Below are 27,077 nucleotides of genomic sequence, written 5' to 3'. Positions count from 1 at the left end.
TAGCAGTTTAAATACGAGCAATCAGTTTTTGGCAAATACCGGAAATCACTTTTTGGCAGACAATCACTTTTTGGCACAACACCGGAACTAGTGACAGAATCGATAACGCAGAGGAAAATAAGGCCACTAAAACTAAAATTCAGTTTAAGTTGATCACATCTGTGGTGTCTCCCACTGCAACAATGAGTTTTATGTTAAGGATTTACTGTTCACTTTCACTCTGTCTCTTCAGCAGTAAGTGGCTCTTCGCTGTTTGGCTAGTTGTATTCAAACGGGAAAATCCAGGGTTAGCCGTAATGTTCAGGTTTGTAAAGCACGTTATAAATGAGGGCCATATACTTTAATGGTATATATGTAAGATAAAATAAGGAAAGGCTGATCACTATAAGATTATTTCCAATTTATGCTATTTCTACAATTCAGAGGAAAATAATATTATACTTTTTGTACCGTTATTTGATGGCTGTAATGATATATAAATGCATATAGTGTGTAAGTGGATAGTGGGGAGACCCAAACAGACGTGGAGAAGATCTGTCGAGAGCGAAGTAAAGACCGCCAGAATGACGTGGATCCAGCTGAAGAGAACGGTCCAGTACAGAGTCCGTTGGCGTGGTGTTGTTGCGGCCCTATGCTCCACCAGGAGTCTACAGGCTTGATGATGATGATAATGATGTGTAAGTGTATAACATGTTATAAAAGAATGGGACGTTAGGTTAGACAATTCTTTTCTCAACTTCTAATAGCTAGAAGCTCTTGCACTTTTGGATGATTTCATTGAAATTTGTAAATATTTAAAGCCCAAATGCATAAAACACTGAAATAGTTTTGTTTGTTTTTTTAAAGAAAAAAAAGATAAGCCGGTATATTTCCATCCATTTTTGTCCCGTGGTGTCTATCGTAGCTGCCGCAGGGGTAAAAGAGGGCGTACACACTGAGCAGGACACCTGTCTGTTGCAGGGCTGACCCAGATAGACAGACAACCATTCACACTCACATTCACACCTACAGCCAATTCAAAATCACCAGTTAACCCATTCATATATTTACACAGTGAAAGCAGAGAGAACATAAAAATACACACAAACTCCTCATCCAGCTGGTGGATTCAAACCCAAGACCCAAGACTTTTGCTGTGAGGCAACAGTGCTAACCACTGCACCACCCTTAACCTTCATATATAATAATAAAAAAGCTGCCAAGTCACAAATGTATAAGTAATAATTATAAATACAGGAATACAAACATGGATGTAAACCACCTCTTTTTCTCAGGTTTATTTGATAAAATGCATACCATGTACCGTTTTTATTTTAATGCCCACCTAGTTTGTAGTTTAAATGCATCTGGCTAAGAAAAATAGTTTCAGCTCTATTTTTAAGTCTCTGAAATACTGTTACATGAGGACCTATTAGTCAGTTTACTCAAATACATGTTTTCAGTTCTCGAAACAGATTTACAAAGGTCAGCATAACATTTTCTGAAACAGTCGATGTATAAAATATACATTTGAAATATGTAACAACAAGAGCAGCAGTAATATAGATTCAGAACTACAGACATTTAAAGCTTCTCTTCTGTCTCACTGTGGCTGTAGCTGCAGACTGTTGATGAACACAGTCTGCAGCTCGTTGATGTCGTCTGTGGTCTCTATGGGAATGCTGAGCCTGCCTGGTGAGCTCGAAAGCCCACCGGAGGTGTACAGTGGGTCATAGCGACACTGGCTGAGATTTTCATAGTAGATATCCCCGCAGCCTCCAACTGCGCCCTGCAGATGCTCACCGATGTCCAAATAGCGATGCTGCGGGGAGAGGCGGTTGTAGTCCTGGGCCTGGTGTGACCCGTGATAGAGGTGGTGGCGGTGTTCGGGTCCAGGGCTGTGACAGGGGCTGTGGGATGGACTGTGGGGCATCAGGCAGGTCTGCAGGCAGCTGTTTCGCCGCATGGCCCGGTGGAGATCCAGTCGGGCTATCAGCGGCTTTCCAATGTTGACGCTTTTCGTCCAGTGGATCGGATGATCGTCATCCATAGCAGTGAAGGTTCCCTGAAGGCACACGGTGAAGACCAGCTCCTCCTGTTGCATGAGGTGTTAGCACACAAAAAGTTGTATTAATCAACACTCAAAGCTGTTGTAGCACAAAATGAAACCACATCAAATAATTTCTGAATTATCAATCATCTTAACAACTGTGAATAAACTTTATGGTGACCAGGTAAATCCTCCTACTTCCAGTGATCCTATAAGTTTTCTATGTGTCAACTATTCAATAGTTTATCTATACAAGAGGAAAAGTTTAATGACTTTTCCTTTACACACGCAAACATCACTATATCTATTAGATCAGAGATTAGCGAGGATTAGCAAGAGGAGAAGATCTTAATAAATCATAATTTCGTGGGTGATCATGGCTCAAGAGCTGGGAGTTTGCCTTGTAATCGGAAGGTTGCCGGTTCGAGCCCCGGCTCGGACAGTCTCGGCCGTTGTGTCCTTGGCAAGACACTTCACCCGTTGCCTACTGGTGGTGGTCAGAGGGCCCGGTGGCGCCAGTGTCCGGCAGCCTCGCCTCTGTCAGTGCGCCCCAGGGTGGCTGTGGCTACAATGTAGCTTGCCATCACCAGTGTCTGAATGGGTGGGTGACTGAATGTGTAAAGCGCTTTGGGGTCCTTAGGGACTAGTAAAGTGCTATACAAATACAGGCCATTTACCATTTAATAATGCCTCTCAGCCTCCTAGAAGATCCACCTGTGAAAATCCTATTTGATTTTCACATTCGTTGATCTCTGACATCAACATGTTGTGACCCTGACAATATACCATTAACCATCACCTTTTATAGTTGAAGAGTAAAGATTATCTGCAGATGTCGATGTAGCAGCGGAGCAGATGTTACAGATCTTATACAAAGCTTCTCTGCCTGTCCATTAAGTGGTGCATAAGGTGGCCAGGAGTAATCATTAATTTTCCATAAACATTCATCACAGTTATTCATTTGGATGACCTCAGATGGAAAGAATAGCAAATGTGTACTCATTCAAACTAAATTCAAGCTGAATTCAAACAGCAACAGGATTGAAAGGATATAATTCCCTCAGCAAGAAACATGAATGACACACATTTGGGATTTCTCCACCCTTTGTGTAATATCTCCACATCTATTCCTACTCCTCAGATCAACTTCTCCATCAACCAGAAAAAAGCCAGTTACATTCACACTGTGGCCAGGGAAGTGCGAGTGTAGTTAAAACTCCATGAAACACATCCCACTACGCTCCGATCAGCTCACCAGTCTCAGACCTCACATTAACCATGATGTTAGCTGGATCCAGCACTCTATATTTCCTCCAGTTAGGTCCAGCTCCGAAATCTAGCACACTAAACAATATACTGTAAATATTTATAATTCTTACCCTAAGCTTCTGCAGTGAGCTGAGTCTGGTGTAGAGACAGTGCTGCGGCAGACTGCTGGACAGGAGGTAGATCCCTGTCTCCTCTGGAGTTTCTCTATTCATCAATTTAGGATCCACATCAAGGTCCTAAGGGAGTTTTCACAAACAGAAAAAGTTGCATATTTACAGACACTTATGGTGTAACTTTTCCTTCACTGCTTAGTGATAGACAGATACAAATGTATATTCTGCTTTCAGATTCATGACAGCATACCTGTGAGAAGTCAGTGACGTGTGCTTGACAGAAGGACATGTCTGTAGGTTTCTTAACGATGTGAGTGTAAATCACGAGCACATTGGAGAACTCCGCAGCGAAGCCCAACTTAATCTGAGCGCCGCAGTCAAAGTTGAGACACATACTCTCAGGAAGTTCTGCAGTAAAATAGAGAAACGAATTTAGACTCACATACATTTAAGTTTGCATACATTTGACTGAAATTCCACCTGTAACCATTTACTTAAAATGAAAACTGAAAAACGTTGACTCTCATGTCCCAAAGATTAATAATAACAGCTTTATTATTATAAATCATGTGTGTGTGAATAGTTTTTTGTTTTTACATTGCCCTTGTGACTAAAAGAATTGAAAGAAAAATGCTAAATATGCATTACACTCCTTTTAGTACAACTAAATAATCACTAACACAACAATATGTCAAATATATATCACTCATTCACCAAAAATGTCTTAGTTTGTAAAATACTGAATGCTTTCACTGCTTCTCTCTCAAATGCCACAAATAAAACAGACACGAAAGAAAAAGCAGCATTTAAAGTGAGAAACCTAACAGGTTGGAACCAATATTTAGAGGAACTAGGTCCCCCTCAGACACTGTGAAAGCAAGATTTACAACAGTAAGAGCGAATAGCTTCTCCATTGTAGGGGCAAATACTAGAAGAGGCACCGTGGCTGTTACAGGGTGCATCTCTCACTCTACTGATTGTTGCCCCTTCACCAAGTTTCTACCAGTATAAGCTGAGCACTTTTTCACCATTTGTAAAAATCTGACTGAGCCTCCAGTTTGGAGCTGCCATAGGCAAATAGGGTTTTTCCAAGCAGAGATAACATATAAAAAAATGCTTTAAATCTCTAGTACTAAACTCACCGTGAGCTTTTGCCCACTGTCGGCTGTGGGCATGAGCGAGATCAGCGCTGTCTCCGGGCAAAATAGGATCCGTCAGCGCTCTCCTCTCCGACAGACTGCTGCGGATCTCCAGAGCCTGCTTCCCCTTTGTAGCGTCAAACTGGCCCATATCTGTGCACAAAACATAAATCAGACAGTCTGCAGTTATTATAACACAAAAAGCCAAAACATCCTTACATGACCTGAAACACACTCAGATTAAAAACATTGCATTGGGAGTTGAGAGGCATTGAATTTTTAATTTAACAAAAGCTAATGGATCATAAACATGTGGGTCCTTGAAGGAAACTCCATTAGCCAACAAGCATGGAAGAATAATGGAAAGCAGAATATGTTTAATTAAATTGTTTTATTCTTCTCATTAAACTGACTGCTGAAACACATCCTGCAGGAAACACAGTAACTGAAATGCAATTTAATTTTAATTTTGCCAAAGGATTCAAAATGCTCTGCTGATCATCTTTTAACTAAGTGCTTCCTACATTGTCTCTGATGTTAGCATATGTTGTATTTTTGTGTTGTTTCTTACCCTCGGCGACTCTGTCCAGCACCACAGTGATCTTCTCGTCATCCAGCAGACGCTTCTTCAGAAACTTGACAAACACACCGTTAGTGAAGCCGGTGGAGCTCAGCTCAAAGGCCTCTGCATCTTGGCACCTGAAGAGCCAAACAAAGAATTCAACACTTCATATCTGGGAAAGCAAAACCATGTATGAAGTTAATTTATGGACTTACGTAGCATATCCAAAGACAATGTTGGCAGTAACCCTCAGGACGACATTTGGAGTGCTGTCATCGTGAATATTCCTGAAAATAAATATGTAAAATTTTGATACTTTCTAAACTTTAAGCTAGAGAGACAATAGTTTCCTAATTGTCCCTTTCTTAAAGAAAACAGAATATATGCAGTGCTCAAAGAAAATTAGAGGAACTCTCAAAGCAGACATTGGGTCTTGAAGGTCGACGTACTGAAGTCGAAAATCTTTCAAATAAAATCATGTAAGTCAATGGAAAACATATTTGAGCGCTGAACTCAAAATCTAAACATGCTCATGATGAGATGCCGGATTACACCCTGTTTGATCTTCTTGCAGACCTGGATCAGGACATCGAGAGCTTAATTTGACACATGGTCTTTTATCCCCATACCGAACAGCAATCAGTGTAGTGCTGGCTAGCACGTTTAGGTCTGTGTGATCTTCAAAGGATATGCCTCCCCAGACCAACACTGACCCAATACAAACAAGTCATGTTGGATGATGTTACAGGCATATTGTTCACCAAGGTGTCTCCAGATACTTTGTCACATGTGCTCGGTGTGAATCTTCTGCTACACCCTTCACAATCTTGAGACTGTGTCGGGAGACACAGCAAACCTTCTTGTGATGACACATACAGATGTGCCATCCTGGAGAAGGTGGACTACCTGTGCACCCTGAATGGGCTGTGGATACCATCTCATGGTATGAGCAGTGACAATGCCACTAACAAACACCAAATCTAGAGAAAATCAGTCAGGAGGGACAAGGAGAGAGCAATTCAATTCAGTTTTATTTATATAGCACCAAAACTGTTGCCTCAATGCACTTATAGCAGTGGTCAGTAATGGCCACTTGTGCAACCTTTCCTTTTGGGGGCGATGTCTTCTTGTTACCTGCTCAGTGCCACTGGTATCACTTTTATTTGAACCAACGCTGCTGAAATGGGTTCACAATGTTTCCTGCTTTGTAGCAGGACAGACGGATACCCCGGAGGTTTAACTGACTGTGTGTTATACAGTGATGATCTGTGTTCTCTTGATTTTTTCTGAATGACTCTAGCACTCACCTCTTCCTGCACATGTCCAGCAGAAAAACATTGAGGTCCGTCTCCTTTTCCTGCATCAGTTTAAGGATGCTCTGCACACACAAACAGTTGGCTGAGCGGTACGGATTTGGAGCATCTACTGGCACCATGAAACTGTTTCCATAGTTTTCATATCCGTGACCAGCATAGTACAGCAGACCTAAAGAGGAAAGTCGGCATTTCAGTCAGGCAGCTGAGAGATACAAGATCTGGTTGAATACAGCTTTTTTTTTTTACTGTTGTTATTTAATGTTTATTTAATTAGAATAACATTTGTTAAGTTATAAATAATCTTGAAAATGCTATGCATTTATTTATATTTTCTTATTTTATCTAAATATTGTTTATAGATTAGAAGGATTAAAATGGTAGTGTTTCTCTTTCATGCTGTGTTTTGGGATCCTTATATTTCTGTCACCTTCTGGGCTGAAACAATGACCAAAACCACTCAGAGGTAAGTCAAATGTAAACGTACCATAGACTCCTTTGTGAAGCAGCAGTAGAAACTCATCTACAGCATTTCTCATCTCTGACTCTGTGAGGTCTAGTAGCGAAACCACCTTGAAGTTTAGCTGCCGCAGGAGGTTAGTGAGATCATAAACATCCACCATTGGCGCTTTAAGCTGCGGGTGGTTCTGGTAAGACAGGTTGCCGATGAGCAGGGCCACTTTGTCAGTTGCTGGGATCAAACACAAGAAAGGGAGAAAATGATGAATGTAATAAAAGGAATACCATCCAAAAATCAATGACATACATGGTTTCAGAACTGGAAAGTGAAGTGGAAACAGAAAATAACTGAAGGCGGAAGCGCTGCAAAATAAAATGACATGTGTGACAACGGTGCAAAATCCAGTTATGAAACCTTACAGGTGTGTAGCGAACATCAGAACAAAGGCAAAGTTCACTGGAACATGACGTTAAGTAGTATCGGTTTAAAGGTGTGATAACGCAGGGGCTTTCCTTTTTCCCCACATGCGACTCATCTGCTTTGCTTACTATTAATATCATGTAAATGACAACAAAGTCCATGTTTTTTTTCCTGTCCTTTATTTGAGTAAATCTGCTGGTACTGTTTTGCACAGGATCGTTTGTTCAGTTAGACTACAATAAACAATGATTTCCAATTCCAGTTCCTATTTTTTTGCATGGCTGCACAGTACATGTTAGAGCAAGAAAAACATCCATCAGAAAAAACGCAAAATTTACATACATTCACAGCATTTGCGGTTCATTGTTTGCACAAACTAGAACCTGAGGTAGAGATGATAAGAATCATAATAACCAAGAAATGGAGGGAGGAAGGAAGGAAGTGTTTCATACAACAGTGACATTATTATCACGCTGATGTCATAAAACACGCCAGCCTTTTGTGAAGCTTTTCCTTTTTTGGTGAGTAGCTTTTTTTAGTGGGTGTTATTCTCTGGTGTTTAGTGCATGATGCTGCAAAGTGTTATTTTGTCCTTGTGCATGACTGCTAACACTGTGCTACAAGAAGGTTTCACATCTTTGTGTTGGCGTAAGTACTGAGACTGAAACTGATCTCAGTAGTATCGCACATGCAAAGTAGAGGAACTGTGCACCAGCCATCAGTCCTGCATAAAGACACTCACCATAAAGTTGTTCAGGAATATTGTTTAGGAAGAATTCATTGGAACCTAAAAAACAACAAGAAAGTAAACACAAAGCCAAGCATAACATAGGAAGTGCTGTTTAAGAGAAATATTTGATGTATATGCTTGCTGCGTGTGGTTCCTCTTACCTTCTCCAATGGCGTAAATGTCATCTAGGGAAAAAAAAAATATCATTATCACTCAAGTTTAGCGTACAAAACTGATTAGTTAAAGGAAAGGGTGAAACTTTAAAAGTAAGAATAATAATATTCAGAATTAATAAGAAAGAAAAGACCAAAACCAACACTGAGATAATCTGCTAACGTCTCTTTGTGCACAAGGACACATGATCAGTCTGCTCTTTGTCTACATTTCATTTACAGACTCTACAGAGATTCAGGGGAAGCAAACAGATGCATGAAACAGTGAGCAAAAAGCATTTATTGTTTCAGTATTTAAGTAATATTTTCCCCTGTTGCATCTGATTCAGCTCAAATAAATGTGACTGAGCATTCAACTTAAAATGGCTTGCAACTGTTCTCATAGTGGTCCACAGTGGGATACTACACCACTGGATTTAAATGATGTGTTTCAGAAAGTCATTTTTGCACAGATTTCTTTTTTTTTTACTTCCAAGCTGGCCAGAAAAACAACTTGTTTAAATGAGTAAACACTTTTTAAATGATGCTGGAAGCGCGTAGGTTTTTTTTTTCCGCAGTAGCAAACACTGTGTCGTGTCACTCCTAGCTCCCCTCAATCTCTACAACTGAAGTAGAGAGTACAAAATTAGCATGACCCACAGAGCCACAAAAACCACAATAATTGAAAAAACAACAGAATGACACACAGAAACTATTTGGTGGTCTAAATGTTTCTTTGTGAGTATTTGTAGCAGTCAAAGGATGCTGAGTGTGGGACTGCAACAGTCATCATCACACGTAATGGACACGCAACCACAACTTAGTGCTGCAGAAATTTTTTCCCATACAGCAATCGAGCTCTGTCACACAGACAGAGAAACACGATGAGTGGTTGAATTGGATCACTTCAGTAAGTACCACAGATAAATATGAAATGCATTAAAGATGACAGGAAGGATTGATTTTAGTACAATCAGAAAGCATGCATGTGAGTTTTGTGCTGATTAGTGAGAATAATCCAAGACCACGATCCACATGCAATTTGAATGAAGTTGTGATTTCCATTCGCATGCAGCTAACACCTGCTAACTGTTACCCAATTTAAAACACCATGCACCAGTGCCTTCAACTCTACCTTCAGAGCACTCCATTGCCCCTGAAATCTGGACTGATATCCTTGGTGCTTTCAGTTAAGAACAGAGGCAAATAATCGCTCAAATATAATGACAATGAAACTGGTTCAATAGTAATTTTAAACAAAATGTCCTCAAGTGTGACATACCTATCACAACATCAACTTCATTGGTCCACATTCTCTCAGAGCTGCTGCTGATCTCACAGCGATACCTGCCTTGTTGTTCCTGCATCACGTGAGGAATCTGAAATATACACACAGTTATGCCACAACAGTTTTAATGTCTCAAATCACACACACACACACAAGCAATAAGAGAAAAACATTTCTTCCCATATCCTCTCACCAAGAGTTTCCTCTTTGTAGAATTCGGAATTGGGACTCCATTTCTGTGCCACTGGTATCGCGGAATCGGCCGTCCCACGGCTCCACATTCCAGCTGCAAATCTTCCCCAACATGTAGCCGCTGGGACTGAGGCTGGATCACCACCTTTAGTCGACCATCTAAAGAGTGATAACTCTGCCCTGGTGATGTGAGGAAAGAAGACAATTACACACAGCACTGCATAACGTATTCTTCATCCGTTAAAGGATTCCCATTTCAGCTGTTCTCATCGCTGGAAAAAGTGACAGATTTTCAGGTCCCGCAAAAATAAACAAGTCCTGTTTAGACAAAGAGCAGGAAACTGAGGTCAGTGAGCTTCAAACACTAACAATATCTCAGTGATGAATAATTTGTTTTCAATGGAGAAAATCTACATAAAGTCAGAATAAAAGGTTGGAATACTGGAGAAAACCTTTGTACACAACACCAACAAAGAAACTTCTGATTAATTGTGTAAATTGCAAGATTTTGCATACCGTTTTTTATGTTATTTAATTACTAGTACAATATTAGGTTGTAACTGTTGGTTGTTGTCCTCATAGAGCGATATAGGTTAGCTGGGAAAGTTATTTTTATTAACAGTCAACCAAATCAGGCAAAGCTATTTTACAGTGACAAAAGCTTGTAGTGTGCTATTTATTAGCTTTGAGCAATAAGGCCACATCTTCACAGCATCCATGTTATTTTCATATTCCAAGCACAGGAGCACAGGGTAGCTGGAAGGAAGTAAAACAAAAACTCATAAAAGACAAACATCTGAAGAGCATATGTATTAAATATTGCAAGTGTGCTAGCTACGTGCACAGTATATAGTTAGCGCACACTGCAAGGCATTAGGTCAGAACGATCACAGTCACTGGTCCTTTTTTGAGGATTTAAATTCCACACTTAAACTTCTTCTCTAGTACCACACATTCAAGATGTGTACCAGCAGGCGTGGCTCTGGATTATGAAATACTTCGCGTGCTATCCAAACAATATAACAACAAACTGTTAATCACTGCTGCTTTGCATTGAATAGACAGAACTTTTGGTCTTATAACTAATCTGTAACAATTGTGATGTAACAAGAGTGCAGTATTTAATACCGCGCTAATTCGCACGCACGCTAGATTCTTGAGATTCTTGGCTGACCAGCTGTAGTGCAGAATTAATATTTAGCGTTATTGTGCTAATAACCACAGCAATTAACCACAGAAATTACAAAATCACTTCTGCATCACGCTAAAGCCATTCACAAACGCTGCTAAAGAAACTTCAATGTTTTAGCTTTAACTGGAGATAAGATTGCCAACGGCTCTACAAAAAAGGCCCTTTCTCTAACAGTAAGAACTCATGACAGCCCTCCTGTCTTGGCCAGAGTTGATGTGTTTTTGGAGATTTTTTGGTAGGCGGAGTCAATCAATGCAAATGGGAGCACTTGGTCAGTTTCCAGCATTTGAGCTGTATCCCTCTCTCTCTCTATGTCTCTCTCTCTTATCTACCCAGCATCGTGTTACTTGTTTTGCCTGCGTCAACCTTTTAATATAGTTTTGCATAGTACAACACCTTACACCAGGCGTGGGGGAACTCCAGGCCTCAAGTGTCCTACAGGTTTTAGATGTGTCCTTGATCCAACACAGCTGATTTAAATGGCTACATTACCTCCTCAACATGTCTCGAAGTTCTCCACAGTCCTGGTAATGAACTAATTATTTGATTCAGATGTGGTGACCCAGGATGACTTTTAAAACCTGCAGGACACCGGCCCTTGAGTTCCCAATCCCCGCTCTTACACTCACCATTTTAACTAGAGGTGGGAATCACCATACAACTCACGATACGATATTATCACAATACTTAACGCACGATACGATATTATTGCAATTTTTAAAAATATTTTGAGATATTCCCATTCTGTACATAAAGGTAAACTTTATCAATATTCATTTTATCTAATATCAAAGTCTCACACTCAGTCTTTCTCTCATTTCAGTCAGTTTTATTGTTGACAAACTGAATGGTTTGTATTACAGTCTAGTCCAACTTAACTGAACGCAACCATCTGGTACAATTATAGCTATTCTGAACTATGCAATTTATGAAAACTATGCAGCCCGTTCAGAAACTGAAGAATTCAGCAAATTAAGTAAATTAAAACAAAATATAATTTTACATTAAATAAAAAAGTTTTAAACTTAATTAAAATAAAACATGTCTTAAATTAAAATAAGTAAAGTGTCATGTTTATTGCTGCCAAGAAAAAAGTTAAACACATTTGGACAGTGAAGGAATGTCAGGATTCTTGCTCAGAAAAAGGATCAACAGGCTCTGAAGTCAGAGCATGTTCCAGTCTACAAAAACATTGTTTGTAACAAAATATCGATTTCTGCTGTCCCTGTATCGATATATTATTAGCAAACAAAATATCACGATACTACACAGTATCAATTTTTTCCCCCACCCCTAATTTTAACTCCACCTGCTGAGATGCTGACAACACTGACCTCATAACCTCTTTTCAGTTAATACTTTTAATTTAAACTGTGTCTCTTTCAGTTTTTGTCATGGCTCATGAGGTGAATCCTGACCTGATAACTTAATTTCTTCAATGCACACAGCGGACAGCATATAGACAGTGATGTAATTCAACTCCTAAAGCCCAGAGATGTTAAATATCAACAATCAGAGCTGTAACATCAAACATCACCTTAACTGAATATGATTTTTGGACAGATCTACTGAATATAAACCTGCGCAATCTTACCGTAACACAAGGTGACATTCAGGACATCCACCTGAGCCCAGTGGCTGAACTCAAAGGCATCTCCACAGTTGACTCTGCAGATGTAAAAACCAGCGTCCTTCATCTGGACTGGACTTATTACCAAGTCTGGGGAGAAGCTGTTTGGAACCTGAAGTTTGAAAACCACATTTATTAGTTTACAAAGTTGTTCCCACCTCAGAAGTGAGACAATTTTAACACCACAGTAATTTTATCTAATGCCTGAAAACTCTGCATGATGGAAACATTATGGACATAATAGACTGGAAGGTATATACATTTTTCTCAACTTGGGCCTGTGAGCTTTGTCTTTCTTTGATCTTCTACTGTCAATGATCTTTATGAGTCGCTGAAATCCAAAAAGGGATGATAAAGTCTTTTACATCACAAGATCAGAAGCAAGCAGGACATAAGGAGCACTGTTTCTATTTGAAAAAGGTGCTGTTTGAGATCACTTCAAGCCCAAACTTGTTAATTTTGTACTTCAGCTCAAGTTTGTGACTCACTGCTTAAAATCCTGACTTCCTTAAAGACTTTTGCCAGGAAGTACTGCTTAAGGAAATGCATTTCAGAGACCGTGAGGCAAAGTTAACAGTTTGGGGAAAAATCTTTTTTAAAATAACCTTGCAGTTACCTAAAATTACATTTAGTGTCTTGAAAAAAAAATTGTGTATTTATAAAACTAATGTCCTTAGTTTTAGTCTGTTAGTTAATTTAGGGAAATCAGGCAGAAGAGGCTGACAAACAGCCTCCTTATAATCATTAAAAACACACAAACAACACTGACACTAATGAAATTTAAACATTAACTACACAACACAATGAGCAAAACCACTCTGTAAACTAAGTGAAAATAAACTAAAACCAAAACACAAACTCATTAGAAAAGATCAAAGCTTTGGGTAGAAACTCAGACATGAGCTCCTTCCTCCTAATAATACGACAGCATCTGAATGTGTCTTTTTCTATGATTGAGCACCCACGTCACACACAAAGTTACATCTAGCAAGTCAGAATGAGTAACACTTTCAGCATGGCGTCACAAGACTGAATGCATGCTGACGCTGACACATGCAGACGATTGCAACTGTGCACCTTTATGAATTGCTCAGCTCACTAAAAAACATCACTGTGCTATAGGAAGAGATTCAGGTAAGTTTCTTAACCACTTATTTAGGATCACCCATTAACTATGATGAAACAACAGTGCTATTTACTGCACCGATGATAGGGTAATCATGTATTCTCACTATTGGAAATACTCTGTTTTATGGGAAAGTCCTGACTGAGAAACGAATGCAACAGCAGGACTCACTAGTGGTGAATTTACCGGATCATGCAGGTGGACTTTGTACTAGGAAGTTGTCAGTTTAAATACCATTTAATGTTTGATCAGACCATGTTGGACATTTTTGATCTCACATGCATTTCAGTTGTGTCATTTCTAGTAAAGTTAGTAAAGTTATGGCTGCAGTGAATGTGTGAAAAAAGCTAAAGAGGTTTTAACGCAAGTACTTAAATATAAAGTCAGAAAAAATTCAGTGTGTGTGTGTGTGTCTGTGTGTGTGTGTGTGTGTGTGTGTGTGTGTGTGTGTGTGTGTGTGTGTGTGTGTGTGTGTGTGTGTGTGCGTCAGAGGAACTCACCTCTTCCTTAGATTTGAACCACTGGTACTGTACTGGAGACTTGCCCACAGCATGGCAGCTAAGCCGCAGATTGTGGCCACATATAATGGATACAGACTGGGGCTGAATGAGGATCTGGAGGGCTACACATGTACAGGATAATTACTGTGAATTTACACTGATTTAGATGGACTGTATACAGCAGAACCTTTTGTGCTTCTTTTTAAAGTTTAACTTTACTTTCCAAGCTAGCAATAGTACAGATGAGTGGTAATAGCGTAATAAAACATTCCCTCTTTAAACCTAAATTATATGAACCCTGCTTACTGCTGCACTGACTTAAAACTGCACTGACAATGACCTATAAGTTTCATCCAAACAGCAAAATGAACTGTGAGCTTCAGATGAAAAATAAATAGAATGCAGAAAGTGAAGATTAACCTGCATGATTGACAACATAGCAGCATCGATGTGGTTTTACTCTACCTGGCGGTTTCAGGCACTGCAGAGCCTCTGAGTTGCCTAAAGTTTGGAGGTAGTCCATCAGATGGCCTGTGGTGCAGCCTCGCTCTCCCATCAGCCTCAGCAGCATGAGACTCGGGCTTCCCTCCAGCTCCAGCACCTTCAGAGAGCACATCTCCATGTCGTCCGAGCTGGAAAGGATGTAGGTGATTGTCAGCATTTCATATTTCAAATCGTATTACAGTAAAACTCGTCTTTACCATTTTCACACACAAAAACTCGGATCATAGGAAACTGTTAGACAAAGATAAGGGAATAAGTTTACACAAATTTAAAAGAAAGGCAAATTAATGATAATCTTTACACCATCTGCACTTCTTAGTGCACAATCAGTGAAACACTTTATCTAACAGATAGATGTTAGTGTCATACCGTAACACTTGTATTTGTTGAAGCTTATTACAAAGCTCCTTAATGGGTTATATTTAAGACCTGATATCTCTTACTGTTCAGTTTTTCTGATTCTCTATTTACCTGAACTCCTTCTTTTGTGCTATTTTACACTTGTCTGAGCTTATTTAGTTTGTACTTATTTGATTGAGCTATGTTGTTTTTTAAGTTTTGGCTGCTGTTTTGGTATAATAATGCATATTTCATCTTATAAGCAGACTGCACTGTACCGGGAATATATATACTCAAACACACGGTATAATAGTGATATTAGGCAGGTGTGATATTCTATGATAATGTTACAGCTGTACAGTAACAGCTAGGATGAAAAAACCAGAGGCAAACATTAGTCATCATCATTATTTGTTAATAAAACTGCATATAAATAATGACTGAATAACTGCCATTAACCTGGAAGACGCTGTAATGAAAAACAAATATTTGTCCAATTTAATCTCTCAATGGAGGTTTCTTGATTTTATTAACTTGGAGTTACATATTTATTTATCCCAGAAAATATACAGGTTAATTGTGCATTGCTGTATTACATACTCTATACCTTTATTTTTTAATATAAAGACACAACATAAAATTGACAATAACCACCAAACTGAACAGTGTAAGTTAATCGCATTAGTCTCCATTAGCTTTAATAAATAAACCGGTGGTTAAGTGTATGCATGCAATGATTTCTGGTCATTTGCTAAGTACAAGTACTAATAGTAATGTTTAACCCACCTGACTTTAAACCGTCTATCATTGCCAACAATTTCTCCAAGTTTTCGCCATCCTTTAGTGCTGGATTTGTCCAGCACTTCACACAGCCTCTTCACAACCGGCTCCTTCAACGAGTTGATCTTCGTGGACCGTTCCAAAGAGTCCGACATGACAGTTCCTCAACCAAAGCTCACCATCAACGTGTTTCTATCGCACGCAACAGAAAAGTTATGGCACGCGAAATAAAATATGTCTACTTCCTGAAAGAAATGATAAAATTGACAGACACGCCTACAGCGTCGTCTTGGTTTTTCCCCGTGGTGCAGCTCAGTTGTGGTTTCCTTCTAACAAAGACCACTTATGCGTAAAGATGAGTCTCTGCATGTACGCTTGTGAAGCGAGAGGCGAAAAGAAAAAACCCGAACTCTGGCCTGTTTTCAGAGTTTACCTCCTTTCATTAATTCAATGCAATTAAGATAAACCAAGTAACTTACTCAAAAAGTAACCTGTGTGATATCTCATTTTCTATTTCGTAATTTCGTAATTTTGTTTGGCGTTAATCGAAAGAGGATAGCCTACTAGCTAGCTCTGTGCAACTGCCAAAGAGAGTGTAGCTGCCCTCTACTCGCCATTTGACAATGAATGAACGATTAACTGAGCCCGAAATCAACACGATTATTTGGTATTTGTTCAGTGTATTTAAATACGTCACTGGTTTATTTAATGTAAACGCTGCTAATACTAGCTAGCATATACCAAATAACCCTTATTTATCAAGGTTAATCTATATATTCTTTTCTTTTAACATGCAACATCCTCATATATTCACCGAGTGCCCAGGCTTAAAATCACAAACCAAGTGGCACAGACACAGGAACTTGAGGAGAAGTAAGTCATCTCGCTCAGTTTGCACTCTTTGGCTGTAGTCAACCGCTCAGGTGGGAGCCGGTGACCTCCTCAAAGTGGAGGAGCTAGAAATTTTCTATAGAGATTGAAAATGTGACGTCATTCAAGGGTAAAACCGCAAAGAATTCTGGGAACTCGTGGCAAGAGGTACTAGCGCGCGCAGGCTTTCAATTAAAATCAGTTACACAGCGATAAAAAGAAACACAAAAAACTGTCAAGAAGCTGTTGTATTATTAACTGGAATAGCCGGTCGCATGACAGCCATGAAGCCGACGGGTAAAGAGATCGTTTTTTTTTATCGGATTACGTCGTTGAAGAGAAATTATTCGAGCCATGTTTCCGAAGTAAAAAGAGGCGACAGATGGCCTGGATTGCAGCCATTCAAAGACCAAATATAACGTCCCAGCACACTCCAGCTCACAGGTTAGTCTGCTCCAAGCATTTCCACAAAGGTCAGTCTTCTGTTGTAGTTAATACGTCATTTTTCATAACATAATTGGTGATATAGGTTACAAGCAAGTCTGGCGCTGAACAGAAATTGTGGCGCTATGCTATCACTAATTGCCCAGTACGATTACAGCATACAATATTATTGTCACTGCTACATTTCTGTAATGCGAACCAGAAATTATTTCCACTACTAATTAATTACCGTTGAGCTCAAAGGTCCTATTAATAAACGGTTAACGAATGTGTATTTATGAAGACGATTTGTGAGACTGGTAAACTTATGATACGTTCGATGGTCTTTCGTTCTACACGGTGCATTTCATGGTCCTGTACCCATCCGTCGGTAAACTGTACCGGGGCTTGTTGCAGTGACCTAAAGTTACTAAACTTTATGAGTGTATGCACTCACTCCAAGAACCGTATAATTATAAATATGAGCGTGGTGAAAGTTGGGCAGCACGCTAACGTATTTTGTCCACTCTGTGTGCTCGTAAGGGTATAACCCTTTCACTCCTTTGATTTTTTCCTCGTATCTTTTCTTTGCCTTTTCATCAAGTCTGACTTTGTACGGACCGGCATTGTTCTCCTTCGTTTTGTACATAACTTTTTTGGGGGGCAAAGAAAAAGCAAGAAGGTATTGGAACCGGAGAATGAACGTTTTGCGGTGCTGCAAATGCTTGCATTTGATGCGGTACTTGGATTGTTTTGCCACGAGTTACCGGCATGCAATGCGCGAAAGTCACGTGGTCTGTCAATCTCTATAGGTTATTGGTTGGCACAGAAAATGAACAGGTTTTTTTAAGGATCAATCCTGTTTTCATTTATGTAGGCATCACTTCCTGGAAAGATACATTGAGGACTCAAACAGTTTTTACCCAGTACTGACATTATCAAGTCAAAACTGGTTGCAATATAATGTACACAAAAAGGTTATATCACAAAAAAAAATTCTGTTAATCTGGACGTAGTGTTTTCAGTGGGGAAAACATTCACTCATCACTTATCCAAGGGACCATTTAAGTCTCGGCTGACTGCAGGTTTCCCCCACCTTATAAACTAGCACCACTGACTGACCCTAACCTGCGAACAGCACTGGTTTTGTAAGTTGACCAAAGGAGAGGCTTGACACCCCTTGTCTCCTCTTGCAGAATCTCAGAGCTTTTCTTCTACATATTCATATGGAGACTGGCTCTCTGTAAATCCTGTTTTGTTTAAAGGTACTTTTTGTAATTGCCCCCTGCAAGATGTAACAAAAGAATTCACCACAAGGTGGCACTGTTTTACCACTGGAAGCATATCTTTTCAGGCGTGTGCTGCTGTTCAATCAGTCCAGTACCATAATAAAACAAAACCTACCAAAACTAACCTGTCTAAACTTAACTAAGCAGCATGTTGTTCATTAATAATATTTTTAAAAGTGATGATGCATGAAAATATTTGAGATATACAATAGATTCAGTATATTGTTACGAACTTGCATGTTCATGTGTTTGTTTTGTGCAGGTGTTGTATCTTTTTATGTTAATTTAGCTGTGCCAGGGCCCTGCTCCGATTGGTGCGTGGATACACTGCCCCAACGTGACTGGTTCCAGCTGGAGGACCCGCCCATTAAAAGGAGGCTGGAGTGCTACAGCAGGAGAGGTCCTCGCGTTTCTCCTCATGACCCAGCAGTATTCCTGTGGCAGCCGCTGGCTGCAGTGCGCTTAAAAGTTGTGGAAGTGGAGTGGGTAGGGGTGAGCTGCCGTTTCTTTTGATCACCCGTTTTCTCCTGTTTTGAGTTAGTTAAGGAGGTCAGACTCTGTCTTTATTTTTGACCTTGTTTTGGTGAGGTCAGGGGTGCGGGATTTGTGTAGATTTGTTTTATTTATTGTTTTGGCCTTGGCTCACCCTGAAGTGTTGACACTCGCGTTTTGGTTCCTTTTTTTCACATTGTAAATAAATCACCTTGTAACTAACGGATTTGTTTCCTGTGGCTGCTTGGGTCTTGGGGGGGAGCGAGTGCCTCACTCATGTTATTGCCTGGCCCTAGACGGGTCGTAACAATATAGGAGAATGGAGGGATGAAAAGTTCAAATTTAATGCTGGGAAATTCATGTTGAGGAACACACAAAAGAATAAAAGTTAATGTACAGAAACACAAACTAATAAAATTATAGTTGTGACTATTTTACAAACTGCAATGAGACTGCATGGTGCTGTTAGTGTACTCCTAGTGCCAGTCCCAAGCCTGGACTTATTTCCTCACATACTTTTGATATTTTTAGTTATTTTTTGATGTCTTTAAACTTGTTAGAGTCCTGGGTAAGTGACCCAGTGTTTATAATTCTTTGATTTCATCACGGTTTATCATTACTAGTCTTTTGGTTTATGGTTCTGTATTTGTAGCTCTCTAGTTCTTCACTTTCTGATTTCTTGTTCTTGGTTTTTGTTCCTGTGCATCTCACATTTAGTGTAGGTTTAGTTCTGACTTCACGTTTTTCTCATTCCCCAGTTAGTCATGTCTCATGTCGCCGTTTGTTACTGTGTCAAGTCCATGCCTGTCGTGTGTTTTCTGTCTTATTTTGATGGTCCCTGTCCTGTGTGCAGTGTGTCTGGTTTTGCTTCCCCTTGTCTCATAAGGTCTGATTTGTCCCAGCTGTGTTACCACCTGTTCCCCATCCTCTCATTAGCTGTGTCCCAAAACCTAGGCCGCATCCTTCGGAGGACCCAGCCTTTGCGGTCTATGTGGGCCGGGTCCTTCGAAGACCGAGAAGGCCGGAAGTACAAGGCTGTGAAATGGGACAGTCTTGCCTTCAGATTTGCGTCACCGCTGTCTCGGTGGAGTTTAATAAACTCAGCTGTCTGCTCTTTGCTATCTAAAATATAACAGGACACTGCCGTAAATTCTCGACCATCTCACACTTCTGTTTAATCAGTTTTCTGTTTAATGTTTATTCAGCTTTGTGAAAACGCCAGAGGAACCCACCTGAGGGATTAATAAAGTTTTATTTAATCTAATCTAAAACAATAACATTTTTAAGTTATCCGAGTGACTTATATATCATGTTTAACCTGAGTAGCGAAAGACTGCGGGGGTCTGAAAACAATGAAGCCAGGAGCCCGCTGTTCTCCCTGGTTCGAGTGACCATTGAACCCACCGGCTAGCTATCGAGCGGGTGGGTAACAGACGTCTCCGAAAATGTCGGAGCACTTTTCCACATATGGGATATCTTGATAAACCAAGAAGATATTTTAAGTTTATACAGCTACTTTATCGCCTGAAAATATGATAAAAGTTTATTTTGTGGGCCAGAATAATTAAAAAGAGTAATATTAAAACTTAGTAGCGGCCACCATTGTTGGAAACTGGAATTGGCTGGGCTGCGCTATGAATTCTGGGATATGGTGGGCCACAAAGGATACAGCCAACCCATCCTTCAAATTTGGGGAAAATGAGGACACATTTGTCGCCCGGATTCAGAGGAGTCTACGAATTGAGACAGCCTTTGTCGCGTTGCTGTGACGTAATCGGTCTACAAATGCGCCCTCAGGAAGATGCAGCCGACGTTTTGGGACACAGCTATTGTCCTGCTTGTGTATTTAACTCCTGTGTTTCTCTCTCTTAGTTGTTGTGTCGTACCCTCACTATGCTGTGTCTCTGCCTTCTGTGTTCAAAGTTAATTTCTATTTCTCAGTTCCTGGTTTATTTTCTAGTGTTTTAGTTTGAGTTTTTGTGTTTCTAGTTTCAAGTTTTGCTTTTGTATTTGTAGTAAGTTACTTACAGCAAAGTAAAGCTTTCCTCCATTTGTTCACTCTTTCATTTAGGAGTCCTGCATTTGGGTCCTACATCTTGCCTGCCTCACAGCAAACCTTGACAAAACTGTTTGTGACATACAGTGGGATGCAAAGGTTTCGGCAACCTTGTTAATAGTCATTATTTTCCTGTATAAATCGTTGGTTGTTACAGTAAAAAATGTCAGTTAAATATATCATATAGGAGACACACACAGTGATATTTGAGAAGTGAAATGAAGTTTATTGGATTTACAGAAAGTGTGCAATAATTGTTTATTATCAGGCAGGTGCATAAATTTGGGCACTGTTGTCATTTTATTGATTCCAAAACCTTTAGAACTAATTATTGGAACTCAAATTGGCTTGGTAAGCTCAGTGACCCCTGACCTACATACACAGGTGAAACCAATAATGAGAAAGAGTATTTAAGGGGGTCAATTGTAAGTTTTCCTCCTCTTTTAATTTTCTCTGAAGAGTAGCCACATGGGGGTCTCAAAACAACTCTCAAATGACCTGGAGACAAAGATTGTTCACCATCATGATTTAGGGGAAGGATACAGAAAGCTGTCTCAGAGATTTAAGCCGTCTGTTTCCACAGTTAGGAACATATTGAGAAAATGGAAGACCACAGGCTCAGTTCAAGTTAAGGCTCAAAGTGGCAGACCAAGAAAAATCTCGGATGCACAGAAGCGACGAATGGTGAGAACAGTTAGAGTCAACCCACAGACCAGCACCAAAGACCTACAACATCATCTTGCAGCAGATGGAGTCGCTGTGCATCGTTCAACCATTCGGCGCACTTTACACAAGGAGATGCTGTATGCGAGAGTGATGCAGAGGAAGCCTTTTCTCTGCCCACAGCACAAACAGAGCTGCTTGAGGTTTGCTAAAGCACAATTGGACAAGCCAGCTTCATTGCGGAATAAGGTGCTGTGGACTGATGAAACTAAAATTGAGTTATTTGGGCATAACAAGGGGCGTTATGCATGGAGGAAAAAAACACAGCATTCCAAGAAAAACACCTGCTACCTACAGTAAAATATGGTGGTGGTTCCATCATGCTGTGGGGCTGTGTGGCCAGTGCAGGGACTGGGAATCTTGTCAAAGTTGAGGGACACATGGATTCCACTCAGTATCAGCAGATTCTGGAGACCAATGTCCAGGAATCAGTGACAAAGCTGAAGCTGCGCCGGGGCTGGATCTTTCAACAAGACAACGACCCGAAAAACTGCTCAAAATCCACTAAGTCATTCATGCAGAGGAACAAGTACAACGTTCTGGAACGGCCATTTCAGTCCCCAGACCTGAATATTATTGAAAATCTGTGGTGTGAGTTAAAGAGAGCTGTCCATGCTCGGAACCCATTAAACCTGAATGAATTAGAGATGTTTTGTAAAGAGGAATGGTCCAAAATACCTTCAACCACAATCCAGACTCTCATTGGAACCTACAGGAAGCGTTTAGAGGCTGTAATTTCTGCAAAAGGCAGATCTACTAAATATTTAGTTCATTTCTTTTTTTGTGGTGCCCAAATTTATGCACCTGCCTGATTTTGTTTAAACAATTATTGCACACTTTCTGTAAAACCAATAAACTTCAATTTACTTCTCAAATATCACTGTGTTTCTCCTATATGATATATTTAACTAACGTTTTTCATCGTAACAACCAACGATTTTTACAGGAAAATAATGACTATTAACAAGGTTGCCCAAACTTTATCATCCCACTGTATATAACACTGACTTTTTCTCCACTATGCATTCTTTTGTCCTGTACCTCCTAAGACCCAAACTCTTCCACGGCATGAATTTTTAATTTCTCTTTGATATTTGGGCTGATTGGGGCCCGATGAATGTAAAAACAAAGAATTACCAGATTTTCTTTTTTACCTGATTGTTGTTTCTAAGAAAAACGAGAGCCACATATGAGGATATTTGTTTAAACTTTTGATAGAACAGTAGCAGTATAATGTCCTTGTAAGTGGATATCAGGCCCTTGTAGAGCTAAAATGAGAATTTTGGCCTAAATAACTCAAAATGTGATGTCCACATATGTGGACGCCAGGTCCTAGGAGGTTAAATTGTCTTACTCACTGTGATTCTCTGTTCTTAATGATTTTACATTTTGTAATTTGATAGGTATTTCCATTCATTCTTATTGATTTTTAATTCTTTGTAAAGTAACCTTCAGTGTTTAGTGTTATTATTTGATAAAATATATTTTACCCTAAAGATTAATGGGGTCCAGCCATGTATAACTTCCTTGTTAATTCTTCTTAGAGTTATAAAACTCATAAAAAATCCTATTTTATCAGCAGCTGGTTTAAGAGGATGGCATTTTACATAAAAAAAAAAGACATGCAGAGAAGCCACAAGTTTATTCTTCGAGTTAATCACCATGACAGTCTATGAAGATTAGAAATATGAATCTATGAGGAGGTGCAGCACAGATTTAACATTTGTTTATGTAGAGTCTATTCAACACAGACTGCAAAACATGCAATACTCTTGCAATAACATGACAAACTGCATTCTTAGGATTGAAAATGCCAACTGGAACAATGATGGTAATAACAACATAAACTCACCTTTATTTAACATCACCAAACAAACAGGTTCTTTTTATTGTTTATGGCTATATAAGTAAGTAATGTGTTTAATATAAAATGTGAACATGAATTCAACAGAAACTAAAGGTGTCTCACTCTTAACTGACACTCCAGATGGTCTAAGCACTGCCCGGATAGACAGGCGTGTGGAAAACTACTGGGGAGCTTCTCTGCTGAACGCAAATTTTTGTTGCTGTGGAAGTTATCCCGCAAACATGCAATGCTTCGCCCAGCCTTGGGGCAAATTACAAGTAGTCACAGTTAAAGCTTTTCACTGAAACCTGTAATTTTACCACATTTGTTGTAAACAATCAGCCCTTTTTAACAAAGCTTTTTATTCCTATTGAGCAATCATGTGAGAAGCTTTATCCTATCTTAAAATCAGTATGAGTAATTTCCAGCCACACTTTCCAGTTTCAGATAAACACGGCCAAAGAGTTGACTGAGAGAGTCCAAATGTAACAGTAGAGAAAATCCTGAACACTGAATCATAGTGGATATATTTAGGCTTTTTTTGGTCAGTGTGACTCATCTAGAATCAAAAGGCCTAAAAACTGTATGACATGACAAATACTACAACAGAAAACATATCAAATGTTTGAGCTGAGAAAATGCATTATTTAAAGCAATATACTAACTAATTAACTAACTAACTAAAAAATAATAAAATAAAAAAATAAAAATATACTAACTAATTTTGAATTTGATGGCAGCAACATCTCTCCAAAAAAGTTGGTGCAGAGCCATGTTTACCACTGCGTAGCATCACCTCATCTTTTTACAACAGCCCATAAATGTCTAAGACCAGCTGCTGGACTGTGGAAGAAGAATGCTGTCCCTTTCTCGTCTGTTAGAAGATTCTAGCTGCTCTTTCATGATGCACTGAATGTTTTCATTGGTGAAAGGCTTGGACTGCTAGCAGGTCAGTTCAGCACCCAGACATAGATGCAGTTTGACAGGCTGAAATACCCACGCTCTTCCCTGAAAAATACATAGTCTGGATGGGAGTATTCGATGCTCTAAACCTTTAAGCGTTGACGGTGCATTTCTAAATGTTTCCAGTTCCATAGGCACTAATGCACCCTCATACCATAAGTGATCATCTAGATCATGTTCACCTAAAGCTCTTTTCTTACATGACAGAGTTTCAACCAGCATTTGTGGATGCACAATGAACTGTGTTTACAGACAGTGATTTGTAGAAGTGATCCTGAACCCATGACGTGATGACCAAAGCTCACAGACAACCAGTATTGATATTCTGTCTTGTCTCTTGCGCACAGGGATTTCTCCAGATTTTCAGAATCCCTTGATGATTATGTTCTGTAGATGATGGGATAAGTCTTTTCAATTTTACATTGAGGAACATTATTCTAAAATTATTCCACAATTTGTGGACAGTTTTTTTTGTAAAATGGTGACCTCTGCCCATTTTTACTTTGGGAAGCTCTGCCTATTTAAGGTGCTTTTTTGATGCCCATGCATGTTACTCACCAATTGCCAGTTAACCTGATTAGTTGCAGATGTTCCAATTGCTTTTCTACCATTTCCCCCCATCTGAACAATTTTTTTAAAAATGTGTTAGTGCTATTATGATGCTATTAATGGCAGCAGGCTTAAGGGAGCTTGTATTTTTCATGAAAAATGACATTTTAATTTTTCACTTTAAATAATTGATATTTGTGTCTATGAGATTTGCACATTTTTACAATCTTTTTCTTTTTACATTTTACATAACTTTTTTTGAATTGGGATTTGATTGGGATTTTTTTTTAGGCCAGTTTATTAAAGTAAATGTCCACATGTCAGAAAAATAATCTCTAAACTAATGACTAGCATACATGCATGGACTGCCTTCTCGAGCTTGGTCAAAAATGACTGAGACAGAGTACAAATAAAAACCTGAATGAAACAACGTGAAACTTGTGCACACTCTGATCAGGTTTCATGTCATTTGTTTGTTAGCAAGGAGCTGCTTAAGTGAACTCCAGAAATCTTTGAGGACATGGCAATCTGCAGTCTGTCCTTGACCAGTGCCCCTAAAAAATAACAACACTGATGATGGTGGACAAAGAGGAACGTCCACACCTCCATATCAGACGAGAGCATCCCCATAACATCATTTCACCTGTTGTACTTAACCCTTTCATATTTCAAAATAGAGGTTGTCGTCACTGAAAGACAGCTGCACCTGTTTGCAGCAAACAGTGTACAAGCCATCTAGAAATCAACAATACCGCACAGATGGAGGCTTAAAGTAAAATTCAAAGATAAGGCTGGTGAGATTCTATATTTTACTTTTTGTTGCCAAATCCTAAAGTAAGACCAAAAGTAGCTACGGCTAAATCTACATCAGAGAATTAACACCAACAAGGAGATGTATATAGGACTGAATTAAAAAACACAAATTCTGTGTTCATGGTAACAAAAGAGCTAGTGTGGGGTGTATGTTAATATATTTTTATTTTACAGCAACAGTGTGATTATTGAATTTTATTACAAATTTCAACATTTAAAAAAATGTTGCTCTCACACTGAAGGCCTTATAATTTACATAATGATGTTAGTGAAATCAAAATTCCCTAACATCATTCAACAAACCCATGTGAATGTGTAATGATTAGTGTTTATCTGATAACAAACAGTCATGACCCACATATACTCACTCGAACAATTTAGGGTTTTGAAACAAGCTTTTATAAGCTTGTAACCAGCATCTGTTTAATTCTGTTTTCTACACCCCTCGTTCATTTCTTCATTTTATGTTTGTCGGCTATTTAAAATAATGAAATAGGTGCAGAAATATTAATCTATCACAGAAATGGTAAACGGAAGAGAAAGTGTCAGGTACAAGAGGAGGTCGCTCAAGAAACTCTACTGTAACTTTCTTGAGTTTACAACCTTTTCTTCATGCGACCTGTAAAACATGACAGCAATATATTTTAAGAGAAAATGTGAGACAGGTGTGCTGCTCTCGCTCTGACTGAGTTTATGCATCTTGATGAGTCACTGCAGGCAAATATTCAGGCAAAAAAGTACAGTGTACACAGTGTATATATACAACAATAAAATAAAACAAGAAAACACGAATATTTTTAGAAATCTGCCAAAGACCTGTTTAAAATTTTAAAATGGTTTTGTTTTTATTAGGCAAGTAACAAACTGAATTCACGTTTTTACACCAAAATGCAATAATAATGTGTTTTACAAATTTTTCTGCCTTTTTTTTTTTAACTGTAAATATGAACTCGTGGATAACAAAATAATCAAAGCATTAAAATATTTTGGAGTAGCTTTGATAAGCGTGTGCATACTGGTGGATTAACCATTATAGGAACATTTAAAAAGAAATATGTAGCTAAATTTGCTAAAATACCAATAAAACAACATGAAGATATGAAGACTGCCCTTTAAACCTGTTACTAACCAGCCAGTTACCATTACTGCTGCCGGCACTTTCAGGGAATTAAGTGAAGTGAGACATCTCGCTGTGTTTACTCCCTCGCTCGTACTCAGGTGGGTATGTCGTGACGACAATAAGCCCCTCCCCCGACTACTAACGAGACACCTCTCTTCCTTATTTGTGGTCATACCTGGGGCGTTAGGCGCAGTG

The 27,077-nt window shown here is 39.2% G+C and overlaps 1 protein-coding gene across 2 annotated transcripts; it reads right to left on the bottom strand.

Moving 5' to 3' along the window:
* Nucleotides 1-1,270: 1,270 nt before the first annotated feature.
* malt1 (MALT paracaspase 1) lies at nt 1,271-16,350 on the bottom strand. 2 transcript variants are annotated; one of them, XM_035907260.2, is made up of 17 exons: nt 15,745-16,350; nt 14,581-14,747; nt 14,116-14,237; nt 12,454-12,601; nt 9,669-9,847; nt 9,470-9,566; nt 9,323-9,370; nt 8,197-8,220; nt 8,048-8,092; nt 6,913-7,116; nt 6,420-6,597; nt 5,328-5,399; nt 5,122-5,249; nt 4,554-4,703; nt 3,662-3,819; nt 3,409-3,534; nt 1,271-2,074 (listed from the first exon to the last, which is right to left on the bottom strand). In XM_035907260.2, the coding sequence occupies exons 1-17, from the start codon at nt 15,891-15,893 to the stop codon at nt 1,583-1,585; spliced, it is 2,487 nt and encodes an 828-aa protein (XP_035763153.2). In that variant the 5' UTR covers nt 15,894-16,350; the 3' UTR covers nt 1,271-1,582. The 2 variants fall into 2 exon arrangements, with proteins under 2 accessions (XP_035763153.2, XP_006790102.2); XM_006790039.2 differs by lacking the exon at nt 9,323-9,370.
* Between the last annotated feature and the right edge of the window lie 10,727 nt (nt 16,351-27,077).

This window comes from Neolamprologus brichardi, chromosome 12 (genome assembly GCF_056152115.1).
Source record: "Neolamprologus brichardi isolate AB-2024 chromosome 12, ASM5615211v1, whole genome shotgun sequence".
In the NCBI taxonomy this organism is placed as follows: Eukaryota; Metazoa; Chordata; class Actinopteri; order Cichliformes; family Cichlidae; genus Neolamprologus; species Neolamprologus brichardi.
The sequence above is the reverse complement of the archived record's forward strand: the minus strand, read 5'-3'. Positions and strand labels throughout refer to the sequence as shown.

Bases quoted from the DNA above. Each gene is read 5' to 3' on its own strand.
- malt1 (XM_035907260.2), bottom strand. From the start codon at position 15,893: ATGTCGGACTCTTTGGAACGGTCCACGAAGATCAACTCGTTGAAGGAG. The intron at 6,598-6,912 runs GTACGTTTACAT...TTTCCTCTTTAG, and splicing joins GCTTCACAAAGGAGTCTATG to GTCTGCTGTACTATGCTGGT. The intron at 2,075-3,408 runs GTAAGAATTATA...CTCATGCAACAG, and splicing joins GCTCACTGCAGAAGCTTAGG to GAGGAGCTGGTCTTCACCGT.